The 17,009-nt window shown below is 43.9% G+C and overlaps 1 protein-coding gene across 3 annotated transcripts in view; it reads right to left on the reverse strand.

The window, feature by feature from the left end:
• Positions 1 to 211: 211 nt before the first annotated feature.
• Positions 212 to 17,009, reverse strand: part of ppp2r5eb (protein phosphatase 2, regulatory subunit B', epsilon isoform b) — a 30,412-nt gene continuing 13,614 nt past the window's right edge. For all 3 annotated transcript variants that reach the window (XM_006632187.3, XM_015350532.2, XM_015350533.2), the window contains exons 3-14: positions 10,181 to 10,377; positions 8,225 to 8,326; positions 7,494 to 7,586; positions 7,091 to 7,221; positions 6,907 to 6,966; positions 5,949 to 6,057; positions 5,562 to 5,615; positions 5,401 to 5,451; positions 4,806 to 4,925; positions 4,386 to 4,513; positions 3,750 to 3,851; positions 212 to 3,138 (exon numbers count right to left, since the gene is read on the reverse strand). In XM_006632187.3, the coding sequence (XP_006632250.1) occupies positions 3,039 to 3,138; positions 3,750 to 3,851; positions 4,386 to 4,513; positions 4,806 to 4,925; positions 5,401 to 5,451; positions 5,562 to 5,615; positions 5,949 to 6,057; positions 6,907 to 6,966; positions 7,091 to 7,221; positions 7,494 to 7,586; positions 8,225 to 8,326; positions 10,181 to 10,377 (1,247 nt within the window). In that variant the 3' untranslated portion in view covers positions 212 to 3,038. The remainder of the gene's footprint in view (positions 3,139 to 3,749; positions 3,852 to 4,385; positions 4,514 to 4,805; positions 4,926 to 5,400; positions 5,452 to 5,561; positions 5,616 to 5,948; positions 6,058 to 6,906; positions 6,967 to 7,090; positions 7,222 to 7,493; positions 7,587 to 8,224; positions 8,327 to 10,180; positions 10,378 to 17,009) is intronic.

Genomic DNA, 17,009 nt, shown 5'->3' on the forward strand with positions numbered 1-17,009 from the left:
CAAAACAATTGCCACACATCTGGGAGTTTTGGTTAATTCTGTCGTGTTGGGCCACAGTTCCTAGGGCTGCTTCAAGGCCTCGCCTGCTGCCCTCCTCAGCACCGCGTTTCCACCACGGCATGAGAGCCCTCCTAGGAAAACTCCCAGCACCTCTGCTACACATTTCACAGCGGAGACCGACTGATAAAGGTAATAACATTGAAGAAAACGGTTTTGGTCTTTTTTTTATTATGAACAAGTTGGTTGTCAAACACAAAGGGTTTTAAAATGAATACTTTTATAGACTTTCTTTCAAAAGTAGATCAGATTTACATAGTCTCTTTCCAACCCTTTAAATCATTTTAAGAGATTACATTCAGTCCAAGCTCAATGCCTTAAATTTCCATTTCCCCAGGAGGTTGCCGAGCTCCACCCCCTCGCCTGCTGCCGACGCCCATATTCGGAGTTCCTGGTCCTGATGTCACCAACCCCTCCTGCACATCATCAAAGAGGTGCAGCTCTGATTGGTCAACACCCCCCATGGGCTGAAACCGCGTTGAAACAAATGCCTCCCCCTGAATCAGAGCCTTGTGACAGCGCGCTGTCCCCACACAGCCCCACGCACCACTGCCACCCTGAAAACATGAACCAAACAAAATAATTTGGATACAACTACACCAAGAAACCAAATAAATAAAAAGATGATCAAAGATCTCCATATGCAGCATCTTTACTTAGGTCTTTTGAAATATTTTTTTTTTTAAATCCTCATCACTGGAACTAAACATAAGTTGAAACATAAGCTGAAAAAGCAACAAAGAAAAACTGTCTGGACATTCTTTGAAGTATTTACACACTACTCAACCAAAAGAAAAAAAATGTTTTGGAAAAAAAAACATTAAGGTAAGGGATGTATTAGACATAGAATATCATAGAGCATGTCACAGATATTTACAAATCATTGCAAAAGGGATATAGAACGTGAGACTATGACCCAAGATAACCCATCATTACAAAACAGGAAGCTTTGTTAGAAATGTGTAAATATACTGAAATTACATTGTAATAAAGGAGTCTTCCCTCCCATCACAGTGAAGGACTGTAATATGGTAACTGGCTCTCACACTTAGAAATGATTTCTACAACTTTTATTTCACCAGATATGTTAATTGAGAACAAATTTTCCTATTTTGACACCTACAACTGAACGAGCAGAAATGTCTCACCTGGGATTTACACCCACAACCCTCTGGTTGTGCCCTGGCCACTAGGCTACAATGCTGCATGGACTTCCTCTGAATGAAGACACATGGAGATTGGCACTGATGTGCACCGCAGTGGAACACAGCACCTATTAATTAAGGGCCAAAATGTTTTCTCTCTCTAGACTAACGCCATTGCATTCAAAAATGTCATTGCAAAGAGAGCTTTTGCATGCAATTAATCCACTGGGTCCCAATTTGTTCCCTATGACATCTTCAGCTCAACCTACGGTGGACTTGAACTGCTAGCAAACATTGTTGATGCCCATCTGTTTTAACACCCAAATGCAGCTATGCATACAGTAAAAACACCTCTTTCTCCACAGAGGGAAGAAGGTTCTTGCAAAGTGTGAAATTTAAGAACAGTGCATAAGAATTCTGTAAACATTTCTAACAGCCACTGAATGTTCCCTCAAAATATAACAAATTCACAAATTCATTGGTCAGGCTTGCTGCCCACAATCCGAAAGAACTAAAATAAAACAATCCCGGATCTTCGCTTTATCACAAAAAAAGGTTTAATTTAATATTTCTTTATTTTTTAAAATAATTAGACATTTTTCGGTGTGTATCATCACACGTGGGCCATCCTAAAGCACACATGAATTCTCAAAGGGTCAATGCAGATATTATATTAATGCATCAGAGCAAGAAGTTGAGACAGCCCCACCCTCACCCACCCACCCCCGGCAAAAAAATATATCTCCCATGTTCACAGGAACGTTAAAAAAAAACAAAACAGCATCAGAAATACCAGGAAGTCTTGTTCCATTATACCACTTTTATGTATTGGATACTCCTTCTGTTCCTAAGAAAATAGAAGCTAATAACTACAAGATACAAGATATCGATGTACTGCATTCAATAACAATGTTATACAGATTCTTAATACTGTGAAGAACTGACACAAGTAGTGTTCCTTTTCACAATACAGGAGTTTCACAAGTTACTTACTGTACGTTGTTGACCTGGGAACTTCTACCGCCTGTTGTTTAAATGGTAATCTTTACAGGTAACTGAGAATGGTACCAATACCAGACTGATACCAGCAGGTACTGCTTGTAACAGGGAGCCAAACCTTTGAGAGACCAGTTCAGATGCTTTGGGCTGTTGCACATGGACATCTTCACTCGTTTCCAGAAAGAACAAATAAAAACCGTACGAGTGCAGTGATTTCATTTTTCAATTTTTTTAGATCTACACATGAACTTTTAAAATTACACTGGTAATATATATAGATTCTTCAAAATCTGAGTAGGGCAGCTCTCTCGTGGCAGCAGTTTTGCAGGGGGGCGATAAAGGGCAGGTCGTCATGGTCCTGAGGGAACGGGGTGTCCGCTCTTGTCTGGCGCCCAGGAAAACGCCTCCTTTTCCCCACTCGGGGCTCCCCAAAGCTGCTACCCACCCTGCATCGCTGAGGAAACAGCAACCGAAGGAGGTACAGATCAAGCACGTGCTGACGGACAAGGGCGGGGTGGATGGTGGTGGCGGGGTTAAAACAATTTCCTATCTTTACAGAACTGCTCGGGTTTCATATTCCTTTCTCGGCGCTTTTTTCTTTTAAAGTTCTACTATCCACAGTCTGTCTTTTTTTCTTTTTTCCTTTTTGCGTTTTTTTTTTTTCTTCCGGCGTAATATTTAAGGGAAAGAAAGTTATTTACAGTGCTGTTGAAATAATGAAACAGACGTGTGAATCTACCGTAAAGTAAGTTGCACAATACAGAAAGAACTGTTGCTCCATCTCATACTACATAAATGGGTATCCGGTTAGGCTAAGAGTGCAGTGGGCTGCCTGTGTTAAGTAGGGATTATCCCATCGCTCCTGAGACCCCTCTTTAACTCCAGGTCTTCCAGCTTTTTCCACAGCTCCTCTCTTTCCTTTTCCTTCTTCTTCTCGCTGGGGACAAGAAAACAAGTCTTTAATCACTACGCCCCAGTGTGCTGGCCAAACTGAGCCAATTCTAGGCTGGATATTTCAAAAAGCACAAATATACAGAAACCAGCACTCCCCATCACCCCGTGTTAAGTGTTCACGTGAGGGCAAAGGCGCTGTGATTGGTCATTTAATATCAGCAATGTTCACACAAATACGCCCCCTTCCACTATCACTTCCACTACAGGGTTTGAAATCGAGCTTTCTCACTGCACAGCAGTTCAAGTCTGTGCTGAGCATTTCAAATTCTAACAGCTCCGGGCTCTTGGATACAAGTACACATGTCTATACAGAGAACTGGGAGTTGATATGCTTCCCCTCCCCACCTCTTAGTTCATTACTACAATCTTTATAGCAGGTGGCACCTCCCAAACTTGCCCCCGGGCTCAGTGGGGCTCCTATCCTAAATCCCAAGGTATCTCTGTACTCCCAGCTCACCCAGATAGGCTGCCCTGGGACTGAACTGAAATAAAAGGAATCTTTGTCCCATCCAGATCACAGTACCAGTTTCAAAATGGTCTGTGCAAGTATAAAAGCAGAGGAACACAAGGCAGTATGTGTTTGTGACGTCTTACCGCTGGCGATCAGACTTGTAAGTGGCTGTGAGTTCATCAAACAGAGAACTGTTCATTTCCATAAATGCTTTGAGAACATTGTAGACTAAAGCTACTATTGCCCTGGGAAAAAAGGGAAAAAAAAACATCATAAAAAAGGTCCAAATGATAAAAAAACGACTTTCAGATGACAACTCTTGCCTAATAATGGGGGGACTGCTCGTGAGACAGACCTATCAAACAATTCCAAGAAGTGAAGAGAGCTCAGTGCCAGTGCATGTACTTTTTTAAGTGGTCTGGCCGCTCATTCTCTGAACCTGAAACTGAAAGCGATCCTGACCGCACTACAAAGGAAATGTGAAGCTTCATTACACTGTCAGCAAAAGACCAGATGCATTTATCACAGTGCTTTCTGTGCCTTTAACTTACATGCTGGGTATTTGTGGGATGTACGACGAATGTGAAAATATGTTTTTAATATAGAAATAAAGATTATCACTGGTAATATTAGCTTAGCTTGAGGCTAAAATCATTGCCGGCACCAAAGGATCATTTTTTGACTACACATTTCGTAACGCTGTATCATTCAGCATTTCAATCGGCGCCCTGTGCTGAATAGTGCCGAAAGGCACTGTGCCCCTGGCTGCTGGTACTCACGGATTCCAGTGCTCTTTGGAGATCCTGTAGAGGCTGGTGAACATAATGGGCAGGATGACACTGGAGTTCTCCTCGATCAGGCTCATGATGTACTCATTGTTCCAGTAATACAGTGCCCGCTCTGCCACCTGGCACACGAGAGCAAAGCCGCTGAGTTGCACAAGGCAGATCACAATGGCATCTTCACACACTCACTATTTCCTAACCCTGATTTTACTGACACAGCACACTCTTGTGAAGACCGACACTGGCAAAGCTCTCAGAGGACATGCAGAACGTGACGCTGGTGCTCAGGGATAGTCAAAAACACGGGCTGGAGCATCAGTGCAATCTCCACAATGCTGAGGAGCAAACTCAGAAGACCTGTGGCTGCTGCCAGGAAGCCGTGCGAGAGCAAACAGCAGCGAGGAGGGCGCTGACCTGGAAGTGTGGGCTGGAGACGCACTTGGAGATCTGTTTGAAGAGAGGCTCCTGGATTTTCACAAACTGCGTGGGCTCGATCACATCCAGGATCTCCTCCAGCTCCCCAAGGAACATTACCTGCAGAAACACGGGCAGAGTCCAGGTGACGACAGAGGGATGTCACAACCAGGCCAACTGTCACGTTGAGGCTGAAGCAAAGACTTGCTACCAGCTACCAGGCCCCTCTGTCAGGTTATTACTGGGTGCCCTCTTCAGCGCACCCTTGCTTCCTATTAACGCTACATCCATGTGTTTGCTCAGCCCAGATGATTCACCCAACTGTGCTCCCTTCTTACCGAAGAGCCATGAAACCTGTCAGCCTTGCAGAGCACAATACAGACACCAACGCAACAGCCCTCAGAGACCCAGCTGATCCCGTCACACGTTCTCCCAGTCTGAGTGAACTGGGATTCAGATTAGCACAAATTCAAGAAACTATTGCACTTATTAAATTCCTCTTGATGGGTGAAAACCTACTCTAATGCATTTTTCTTTTTGCACATGGTAACCTACAAAACAAGTTGAACAAATGGGTAAAAAAAAAAAACACTACCTCTTTCTGACTGCATGTTTTTGGCCAGAATTTTAACAATCCTCTGATAACCTAAAGAGAAAAACAAGAGTAGGTGTTTGTCACAATGAAATCGAGAAGACAGAGGTCATCATTCGACTTTTAAAAAGGATTATTTGAAATAATGTATTGAAATCACTTACTGGTTCTGTTAGTGTTGGGTCTTTCTCTAGAAACTGTACAATACAATACGCCAACTGGGAAAACAAAAACAAGTCAAGATCAACATATAACTTATGTTGTATGAGATAACGTACAAAATCATTTTCACATGTCAATTTGCAGGCAATGGTGAATGCGCAATTTCTTTAACCTGTTAATTAACTTTTCAAATAAAAATGGCTTAACTTTTTAAAACAATTAAATGGTTAATCTATATAAATAAATCCTATGCATTATTATAAAATGCTGCTAGTAACCAATTGTTCTAACATGGCAAAAGGCATTTTCAGGGAGCCTCAGGCTACATCTGAACAGCAGTTAGCAGAGCTGGTTCTTCACTCGTGTGATAAAAGTGTTTAGAGGTGTACCTGTGCATGGAACAGAGACAAGCTTCTGACAGTGTGCAAAGGAATCAACACTTTCACCAGGAACTGTTTGTGCTCTGCCTTCAGAGGAAGAGCAAAGCCATTGATTATGCTGTGAGGACAAAAACAAGAACAAAATAAACATAAGAAAATGTCAAGAAATGATGATGCAGGGCGTGTGCGGAGTGAACTAAAACGTTTGACTTATTGAGAGAAGTGAAGAGGTCACATTGATTGTTCTGACCTGATGTTGCAGGCAATGACTATGTCGAATATTTCACATTTATCCTTCAAAAGAGGTATCAAATGTGTTTGTTTTAAGTCACTGAGACCTTTCCAACCTTTTATATTCATAGTTCCATCAGACATGATCCGAATTTAATGCATTTTTTGTATTAAAAAATTATAATTAGTTTCAAGCAAAAATCATTAGACTTTGCAGTAATTAAATATTGCCTTGCCGTGACATATTTCCAACGAAACCTGCATAATGTTTAAGTGATCTGTTAAAGAGTTACTTACAGGCTAATGATAATTTAAAAAATCTTCCCTCTGGTATCCTTAAAACTCCCCACACAATACAATTAAATTAATTTAAAAATGATTCATATGGCTGTAATAATGACAGTATAAAATTCCCAGCACACCAGCAATTCCCAGAATATAAGGATATGGATGTATAAACTTAATTACAACAGAGAGGTACTTGATTTCTTAACTCCCATAGCACATTCATGTGCCATTTCAAAATGAGTAGCGAGGCAAGCAATATGAAGAACACAAAGTTTGCGTCTCATGAAGTTTGACATAAATGTCCACTTCGCTGCCAAATACCGCAGGCTGAAGAGCAAACGTTTTCTTGCCATCATGCGCATCTCGGTTTGTGAGCGCATCTATGGTGCAATTTCCCTCCACGCGTTTTCAGAACACGCTGACACACGCACAGCCCACGGCGACGTACCTTCCCAAAATCTCCAGCAGCTCTGCTACCCCGTTGAAGTGCTCGGTTTCATAGACAAAACTACACGGCACAGGAGAAAAGCACAGTTTGTCAGACCAACCGGCTCCCGGGCTTTTTTCAAAGACACAACAGAAAAACGGCAATAATCTCACCTTCCCAAAAAAAAAAAGAGAGAGATGCTTACCGTAGAAAAATATTATTAATCTGTTTTCGTATAAAAGCCCGCAGACCGAGAAACTTTCCGTAAATTCTGTGTAAGACTGTCTTCAGGTAGTCTCTCTCCCTGGGGTCTTCGCTGTCAAACAGCTCCAGAAGCTGGACAAGGGGAAGAGGTATCGACAGTCACCTCAGGGAGACAGATACAAAACTGGGGCCCCCTGTCCCAGGAGTGTGGGGACATCAGGACCCTCTTTAATTAAATCGGTTTATACCTAATGCCCCTGAAGAGCCATGCCATGACCTCCCCAAAACACTTTCACACCCGTGATCAGCCTTCTGCAAGACTGTCAGACTGCAAGACTGCATATTTATTTCACGAGGCTGAAGCCCCCAGTGACTTTGAACAAAAAAAGGCACACATTGCTTACCTGTAATACAAATTTCTGGTCTATGTATTTTTTGGCAATACTGGGCTGGAATTCTTGACTCTCCAAAAATCTTATGAAAAACTCGTATACAAGCTGCAAGGATAGAGAGGTGACAGTCAGTAAAGACTCTGTCCTCGCTGGCAGAGATCAGGCGAGTCTGCAGGGTAAGTGAGAGGCACTCAATCACAGCACTGAACAGACAGATATTAGGCGCTACAGTGTTGGGGCTCAAATCTTGTCTCTACATTAGTCTGAGGCCTCTACCATAGCCAGCAGTGTTAGTAATGCTTCAGGAAAGGTGATTGTGGGGTTAATTTCAAATTTTATTGACTGAATGAATTTTTTTTTTTTTTACAAAAATAAAATCAAAAAGTAGTTTTACCAGGAAGATTCTCCTTGAGATATTCATCTCATTTCTAAAGGAGTCCTGGAAAATAGCAGTAAGTACACAAACAGGTGTGAGAGGACGCCCACACCCAGACCGTCCCAGAATCAAAAAAAAAAACTAAAAAAGCTAAAACAAACAGGAACCTGATTACAACCAAACCACACCAGTGTTAGCGAACGGAAATAAAAATGGTTACAAACTCAAACAGTCAAGGGGCTACCAGGAAACAATGCCAAAAAAGGAAGGGAGGAACTTTGGGCTCAGGGCTCTTGCACAGTGTTTCCCCTAGCACAATCCCTGCCGGTGTCCGTGTTGCACGTGGCGTGACGACTCCCAGCAGTACCTGTAAGTGTGGCCAGGAGGCTTCAAGTGTTGGTTCATCCTCTTCTGGATCAAATTCATTACTGTCGCTGGGAGGGAGGGTCCTGAATATATTACAAGAGACCTGGAGCAGGAAGGAGAACAAAAAAAAAAAGCAGCAGTTTGTAAGAACATCATCAAGGAAGTTGCTTCAAAAAAGGTGGAGATGGAAAAAAAACAAACAACTGTTTTTAATCTTTGTATGCAATTACAGAAAGCCAGAAAAAATCATTTTCATGGAGACTCCAACATAGTAAAATATCAGCATAGCATAGCCGGTATGGGACTGCTGGCCTCATCGGCCAGAAGAGGAACAGCCCACTGTCTCCCACCTGTCCACAGAGATAATCCCCAAGCTCCAGCTGGAGGACGGTTGTCCCTAGAAGCCTCTCAAGCCTTTAGCAACAATGCCCTCCTAATCCCTGTCCATGAACTGGCTTTATTACTCTGTTCTCCTCCCCACTCCTGTGTGGTGAGCATACTGGCGCGCTCTGGCTGCCATCACATCATCCAGGTGCATGGAGGGAAATCCCCACTAACTATAAAGCTCTTTCAGTGCATGGTAACTTGTTATTATTACTGTGATTACTGTTGTCCTAGCATGAGCCATGAGCAGGGCCTGGCCGAATCTCCAGAATTGGCAGTGTATCCAACTCCCAGGCCGCTGTACATTCACCCCATCCACATTTTCACTCCCTTAACTAATGCCGTTATTAGCACTATTAGCACTAGCACTGTCTTCCAGGCAGCAATGTTCTGGAAACGGTGCACAATGAACCAAGCCTGCAGTATTGTTTAAATCGGGCCTTTTCGGGCGATCTGCTCACATCTAGATCTGCTCAGCAACAGCATAGAGGACCCCCAGTAAAAAAAGGGAAAATTTCTATCCACAGTCTTATATGCTGTGATCTGTTGATCTCCGCTGGTAACCACGGTGACCTGCAGTTTTCTTTTCAATACTTTCTAAACAGCATTAAACAGATTTTATGTTCAGACTGGGGTTATTAGAGGGTTCTTTCATGCAGTATCCTACGGGGGGGAAAAAAAAGTTGTAATCACCATCTGTTAGAGAGTTCAAAATCCAAAACACAGCTTACTGAAGAAATCATGAAGAAGTTCGCTGGACAGCCCTGCCTCAATCCCCGTGGGCTCCCCTAGGCACCAGCTGGCCTCTCAAGACAGGTATGGCTTCAGCGGAAGTGCACGCCAACACCTTCCTGTGAATGCTGTGCATTGACCCTGGCTCCAACTCCCTCTGCCTCACACACCTCGCACCCGGGCCCACTCCCGCTCACTCTCTACGGTGTTGAAATCGTCGCTTAACGCCCGTCTTTTTTCACCGAGCCAGCTGAGCTTCCGCTCGTCGTGACACCAGTTCTTTGTGCTGCTGGTCTGCGTGTTCGCGAGCGAGGCCGGCGAGGCTCACTCGGGTATATTTAGTCACACCACCTACACTCAGAGGAAACGCAGCCCGAGTCTTCCGCCGAGTATTCGGAATCTTTAATTACCAGCTTACAGCACATTTGCTTCATTGACAAAGGGAGCCGTGCAACAACACGTCATTTTTTTTTTTGCGGTAATACTTAAAATTAGAATGCCTACTAAAAATAAAGACGGCTTATCCACCTCGCCATTTAAAAAAAAGCCTTCAGGAGACATGTGCACACCACCACTATTGCCCGAGTCATTTTTCCAGATAAAAAAAAGCAGCATCTTCTGCTTTGCAGAACACAGTTATGCACCTGTATGTGTTTCTGCGTTCCCCAGTGTCAGTATCAGGGCTGCTAACCACACCAGCATGCTCCTCTTGTGGGAAAGCTGATCTGAATCACCCGCGTGGGGTGGGGCTACACTGCGCTGTGGTGAGGCTGCTCTGAGACGCTGGAGGGGCTGTATTCCAGCGCGTGTATGGGCTCTTCCCAAACTGTGCTTCACTCACCATTTTTACAACCTCGGGGTACGCCTGCTCCGTGAGATAGCCCCTGCTGACCGTGACGTAGTCCACCAGCTCGTTCAGCGTGGATCTCTTGTACTCTTTCATCTTGAGGTCTGACAGCGTGTCCATAAAGTCAAAGATCGTGCAGCACTGCTGCAGCTTCTTCAAGAACAGCTCCGGCTGCTCGGGGGCTGGAACGTCTGCGAGGGGGAGAGAAAGCCGACACTGTGGGCGCAGGCCAGGAGGGAGAGAGGAAGACAGACAGAGGAGGGAGAGAGGAAGAGCGCCGGAGAAGGAGAGGGAGAACGATCTCCTCGGAAGAGACAGCAGCACCAACCACCCCCTGCCCTGCAGTCTCCTCTACACAGGGGCAACAGAACAGAAGACGTATTCTGCTGCTCCTCCTCCTCATTAACACTCTTTGCAAGAAACATAAAAGCGTAGCTTCATCAGCCATTTCTAGACCAGTGACCACAGCACTGGAAACTGCCTGGGTCTTGGGGGTTTTGAGTAAACTTTTATTATTCAAGAGATCGGAATCCATGTTCTTCTTTTGAGGCAACATGAAACAATACTGGGACATGAATGTTTAGTTTTTTTTTCCCACTTTTACAGTATTTAAAAAGTCATTGAAGAGGTCACTGGGACAGCAACAGCAATTGTTTGGTTTTTGAGAACAAAAAACGCAAATTTGGGATGCTGGAAAAGCTTCAGCTTACACAATGAAGCCCAAAATGGAAAAAAAAAGTCCAGTTACATCATGCAGCACTGCCAGGAGAATACTAACGCAGGCCAATGGAGAATATCTTTTAAAAAGATTTACTCACGTTCCTGTGTTATGGCACAGACCGTGTCAACAACCTTGCTTGTGGCGATTGTATTTCAAGTGAAGAAAGAGTCAGCACACTAAGAGTGACTGTGAATAAGTTTAGGCTCAGTACATAGAAAGTTGTATTAAAGACTTAAGTCTCTCTTCATGCATCTATTTAAAGCAGTCAAAGATAAGGATAGCAAGATTACCCCCTGGTACAGCTTTAATACCTTGACAGAGTACCTTTGCCTCACTTTTCATAATCTCCTTTAATACCTTAACAGAGAATTTTTCATAATCTGCTTGCTTTTATATACAAAACTGGACACCGAAACCTTTCCCTTAATGCTGCCTTAGTTATTTTTTACTTAATTACTGATAAGGAGGTTTATAGATTTCAGACGAAAAGAATCATCTTGAATATTCTCAAAGATATCTATTAATAGAGCACATGAATACAGAGAAAAGTTGGCGTTTAATCTCTTCAATGCCGTAGAAAGTTCTGCATCGCGCCGAAGCTCCCTGCCAGGTCTGTACAGTTTCAGCTGACAGACAAAACCAGTCCTGATCCTGGATATCCTCCTGTCTGCTGGCCTTCATTCCAGCTGCATTTCCAGTTGCTTAACTGAAGCCTCCATTGTTAAAATTGTTTTCTGCTCCTAAAATTGCATTTTCAAGTTACAAACATTTATTTGCACTTTTAAAATCTCCTAATAGCTGCAGACCAAAAATTAATTCAGAAGCGTCGGACAAGTCAATTACGAGTGCGATCAGGAGTTTGACTACATCAAGACCTCAGGTGACCAAACTGACTAGATGGGCTGAAAGCCCTTCTCTTGGTTGCAGCCTTTCTCATGTTCTTGTTGGTGGAGCAAAGGGCTGCAGATGCTGGGGGTCACCAGAGCCTGGGTAGGAAACCCGAGAGCTAACCAGTCTGGTGCCCGTGCCCAACAATGTCACCATCTGAGGCCTGGTGCCCGTGCCCAACAATGTCACCATCTGAGGCCTGGTGCCCGTGCCCAACAATGTCACCATCTGGGGGCCTGGTGCCCGTGCCCAACAATGTCACCATCTGGGGGCCTGGTGCCCGTGCCCAACAATGTCACCATCTGGGGGCCTGGTGCCCGTGCCCAACAATGTCACCATCTGGGGGCCTGGTGCCCGTGCCCAACAATGTCACCATCTGGGGGCCTGGTGCCCGTGCCCAACAATGTCACCATCTGAGGCCTGGTGCCCGTGCCCAACAATGTCACCATCTGAGGCCTGGTGCCCGTGCCCAACAATGTCACCATCTGAGGCCTGGTGCCCGTGCCCAACAATGTCACCATCTGAGGCCTGGTGCCCGTGCCCAACAATGTCACCATCTGGGGGCCTGGTGCCCGTGCCCAACAATGTCACCATCTGGGGGCCTGGTGCCCGTGCCCATGAATGTCGAGACCACCGAGCTCACAGGGCACCATCAGTGCGGAGTATACCCTCCCCTGCGGCCTGGCCCCACCCCTGGAGAGCTCTTCCGCTCAGCTGGGAAAACTACCAGAGTATGAAAAGTGTCTTTCATTTCCTTTGTCTGTCACATCAGGATTTTTCTGGGAAAAAAAACAAACACTGCAGCCCTGTAGGAAGTACAAAGCTTGAATCGCAAATACTTGTGAAAAGAACAGGTTTCCCCAAAAGCATCTTCACATCATACAGTGGTGTGGCACGGCCCGCAAAACTCAAAAAGCGACAAACGAGCTTCCCTAACAAAAGCCGGGAATGCTGCAGTAGCTTTGTGCTTCCCTAAGAATCCACAAAGGGTTCGTACAGGTGCTTCACTTGATGAAGTATTGTGCTCTGTAAGCTGTACACCTGTCTCATTTTCCTCTCTCACTCAACAGGCTCCTCTTTCACTTGGGACTTCCTGTAAGTGTTCCCTTCCTGTAGGCCAATCAGGGGAAGTCTGAAAGCCAATGACAGCTGGTGTGTCTGTTCTTTTATCTGGGTTAAACACCTCGGACTCTCCACAGTTACCCAGCAATCCACACCCTCTCAGCGCCATCCATCCGTTTTCTAACCCCTTTATGCAACACAGGGCCACAGGAGGGTTGGATTCCAACTAGAGCTGGGCGATAACTCGATAACGATAATCATCGCGATATAATTTTCCTCGATATAATTTTAACAAAAGTTCGTTACATGTTCGATGTATATGTTTATGCTTTGTGCATGATATGCGCATGCGCACAAAATACTGTGCGAGGGCGGGTGCGTGTTGCAGACCGGGCAGCTAACAGATTTGTTTAATGTTTCTGCTGTTTGGAAAGTGTTTGCTGTGTTCTTAAAATAAAGAGTTGTTTAATTTACCAATTAACTGTCTGGTTTCTTCAACTTTCACTCAGGAGAAAAAATCTGCCTTTAAACTTGAAAGAAATAATGATTTGACATTTATCGCGATAATTATCGATATCGACCGATACGAAATTTTTTATCGTGATAATGTTTTTGGCCATATCGCCCAGCCCTAATTCTAACCCCGAAAAGCAATGGGCCACAAGACAGGACCCCCTCAATATGTATCCCCAAAACTCAGAAATAACAAACAAAGCCCCTGATGCTGCATTGCACTGAACAGCTACTAAGATATCACATATCACAAAAGTTTTGACAGAAGTATTAGTAGTTCTCATATCAAAACAGAACAAGGAATTGTTTCCAACCTGAGACAAAGGGTGTTCCATATTCTACGACACTGCATTGTAAGATTCAAGGCCTCATTTCATAAGCAAAATAAGCCAGAAATGAGGATCAATGATATTTTTACACTGCTAAATAGCAATTAAGTTTCTAAATTTCTGCATTATAAAAAAGAAAGACATGAGACTAAAAACTCCATCAAACCCTAGTGCCTTTGGAAAAAAGAATAAGACAGACTGCATGGTTACTGGCATAGGAACAGTTTGACCCGCCATCTGTAAAGGCTTGATGGAAAGGCAAAACAGTACATTGTAAGAACACGTACATGTATGTGCAAGCGTTCAATATTCACAACAATCACTTAATAGGTGACACTTACTAGACTCCAGCTCCTGTCTAACTCTGAGACTCTTGTAGAGATTCTCTATTCATGTTCCATATGAACACATTTTAATAAGAAATTTGCATTACCTTCACGCTGCTGATCTCTGGAAGGATTTTTTAAGATAAAAGCATTCACTGCATCAAAAGCTTAGCCTCTTCAGTGGAAGAATTATGTTGATTGCCAAAAGAAATCTTAAATGTTAATTTCTAATCGCTTATAATCTTATTGAAAACAATCCAACTGGTTATACTGTATTCACACTGCCTGAAAGTCTGAAGGCTCTCAATTCAAATTCATTTTCAGTGGTCATCAGTGAGCTCTTCACTGATTCTTCTCAAGCCACAGGCTCACAGATTGTCCATCTGCAGCTGTGGAGTTCAGTTTGAAGTTCTTTCTATAGTTGGTCAGCTCTGCTCCAGCTCTCTGCAGTGCCTTAGGCTCTGACTACCTCCTTCCAATAGGCTGCTTGTCATGGTGTGATGTATACAGACAGACTAGGAGATGAGTCTGAGTTTTTCCCCATCCAACTACAGATTTCCCTTACGCTATAGTATGACTAGCAGTCAAGAGCTTCCACAAACCACAGCTTTGTCACAGTGTTATGGTGGGATTAATAATCAAACACCACTGCGGTACAGACACAGAGGATTGTAAATTGAAAGTGTAGCCATGAAACTAACTTAATGATACAGATATCACTCACAACATGGTAAAACCAGGGCTAAAGCCATACAGCTCTCATGGGATAATGCAACAACAGCACAACAAATAACACATCATGAGACAGTGTAATTAACAACACCGGCATGAGACAGAGTAGTTAGCTCGATAACTACCGGAAAAGGACTGGATAACTACTTCAAAGTGGTCCACAATAATAAATCATGGTAGGCATCCACTGTGGCCACATCTAACTGAGGATGGGCTGGCAAGCACTCCATCTCACGATCGAGACACCAGCAGCCACGAAACTCTGCACAGAGAGGACAAGTGTGTTCAGCAGGTAAACTGTGTTAAAGGTCAATAAACAGTGTTCCCTGCACATCTTGCAGAAAAAGCTTTTTTTCCCCCTTTTGTTTCAGTTCTCAGTCCACAGAAGTCTTCTGTTGGCAACATTTACCATATTTGGAACCGACTTGAAGATGCATGATTATAATTAACTGACTCTTTCCCACCAAGCACTCCAACTCTGCTGCTCAAACATCTATCTAGGTCACTGATCATGTCTGTTCAATTTTCTCATGTAATCCCTGCTTGACTTTAGTCTTAGGTGCATCAGCTGCTAGTCGGAGAAAAAGACTGCTTGCTTGAACAAACTTATAACTTATAAAGAATGTTTCCCATACTTGTACCATCTGCACTACAAACAGCCATTGTTCTAGGAAGTCATTAATGCAAAAGGTGGCCTTATTTTTTTCTAACCACTGTCGCCTTCTCTCTCTGCTACTGCTAGACATAAAATTGCACCTATTTGTTTCCATGTGCCCAGAATTGAGAAAAAACAGGAACCTGACTTGCAGCCAGGATGTTTATTCTGTTATCAGTGCACAGTGTCAAGGCTCACGTGAGGTATAAAAATGCATTCGTTCCCATAAACAACATGCACAGGGAACTAAGCTGTAAACATCCTATAACAATGGAACTTCCACTCTCCAGAATGAAGTGACAACAGCTCAACTGTAGGGAAAAGGACCTGAATGACCAAAGTTGCTGTACTTCATTGCTAAAGTAATATGCTTAACTGCAACCCCTGTTCAGTAGGATGTGCTTAATTGCTAAAAAACTGACTGTGCCAGTCCTCCAAGGGAGTCTTGTGACAGCTAGACATGTGTAACAGCACCATTGTGACAAGACTGGAACTGAACCTTACAGCCCAAGGTTTTAAGGTCATTTCAACTTCCATTTCACAAGCGTCTCTCTACATATGTTTGGCCACTACGTTTCTTATGTTTAGCATTAAGTGAAACAAACGACAGGCAAACACACAAAAACGCATGCTGTCACTCTGAAAGGAAAGATAAGATTACTGTACTGCTCTCTGGTTTACACGAGTGTTTGAAAGCCAAGGCCGACACTGCCAGTTAAAACACCCTTAATCGAGAATAAAAGCACAAACTCACAAAGGCCACGATCTTGCAGGTCATATGTGCAGAAACTATTGTGTGCAAATCATGGAAAAACCTGTCTAAACCGACTGGACTTCAATCTAGTTCAAGACTGGTGCGTGATGCTGTAAACAGACTCCTGCGGACTGGATCAAGTTCCCTCAGGAAAAGAGCTGAGCATGGGAAACAGCCCTGCGGAGAGCAGTCTTTTTAGCCCCCTGTGACACGCAGCATTTTACACCCAGGCCCTGGAGATCCCCTTCCATCCCCTTCTATTTCTGATCCTGGATGTTCAGGGGGGATTTCTGTTCCATCTCGTGAGGTCAGGGTGACAAGGATTTATCTTCCAGGGGCTTCACACACTCACAGTGGAGGCACACAGGGAGTTGGCAGCTCAGAGACACAACACCACATGACACCCCTAAAGGGACACATCTTGGGAGTTCACCAACAGGGACGACAAAAAGGGGAGCACGACAATTGAAAATGCAGAACAATCACAGTTCAGATAGCACAACTGGGACAGACTGCCAAGGGTTGTTAGTGTACCGCCTTCCCTTTTAACCACTTTGATTTTCTTGCACTATAATAAAATGAATCCCCTTATCTTTCAGCTAAATCAAACTCTCTTGCTTCTGTTACCAGAAACTGTAAAGCGGGGAAAAAAACAAAAACACATGCAGCTCAGCACAGTAAAGCAAAGCTCCGCGCTCAGGGACCATGATCAGGAGGGCTGATGACAATTCAACATGGAAGTAGTGCACTGGAGTTGTGAACGTAGATCCCAGTGAACTCAAGAGTCCTGGAACGGGACTGTGCAGGTTAGGTGGGTGAAATGAAGGGGGAGAGGCAGGGTAG

Source organism: Lepisosteus oculatus, chromosome 8 (genome assembly GCF_040954835.1).
Source record: "Lepisosteus oculatus isolate fLepOcu1 chromosome 8, fLepOcu1.hap2, whole genome shotgun sequence".
Classification (NCBI taxonomy): domain Eukaryota; kingdom Metazoa; phylum Chordata; class Actinopteri; order Semionotiformes; family Lepisosteidae; genus Lepisosteus; species Lepisosteus oculatus.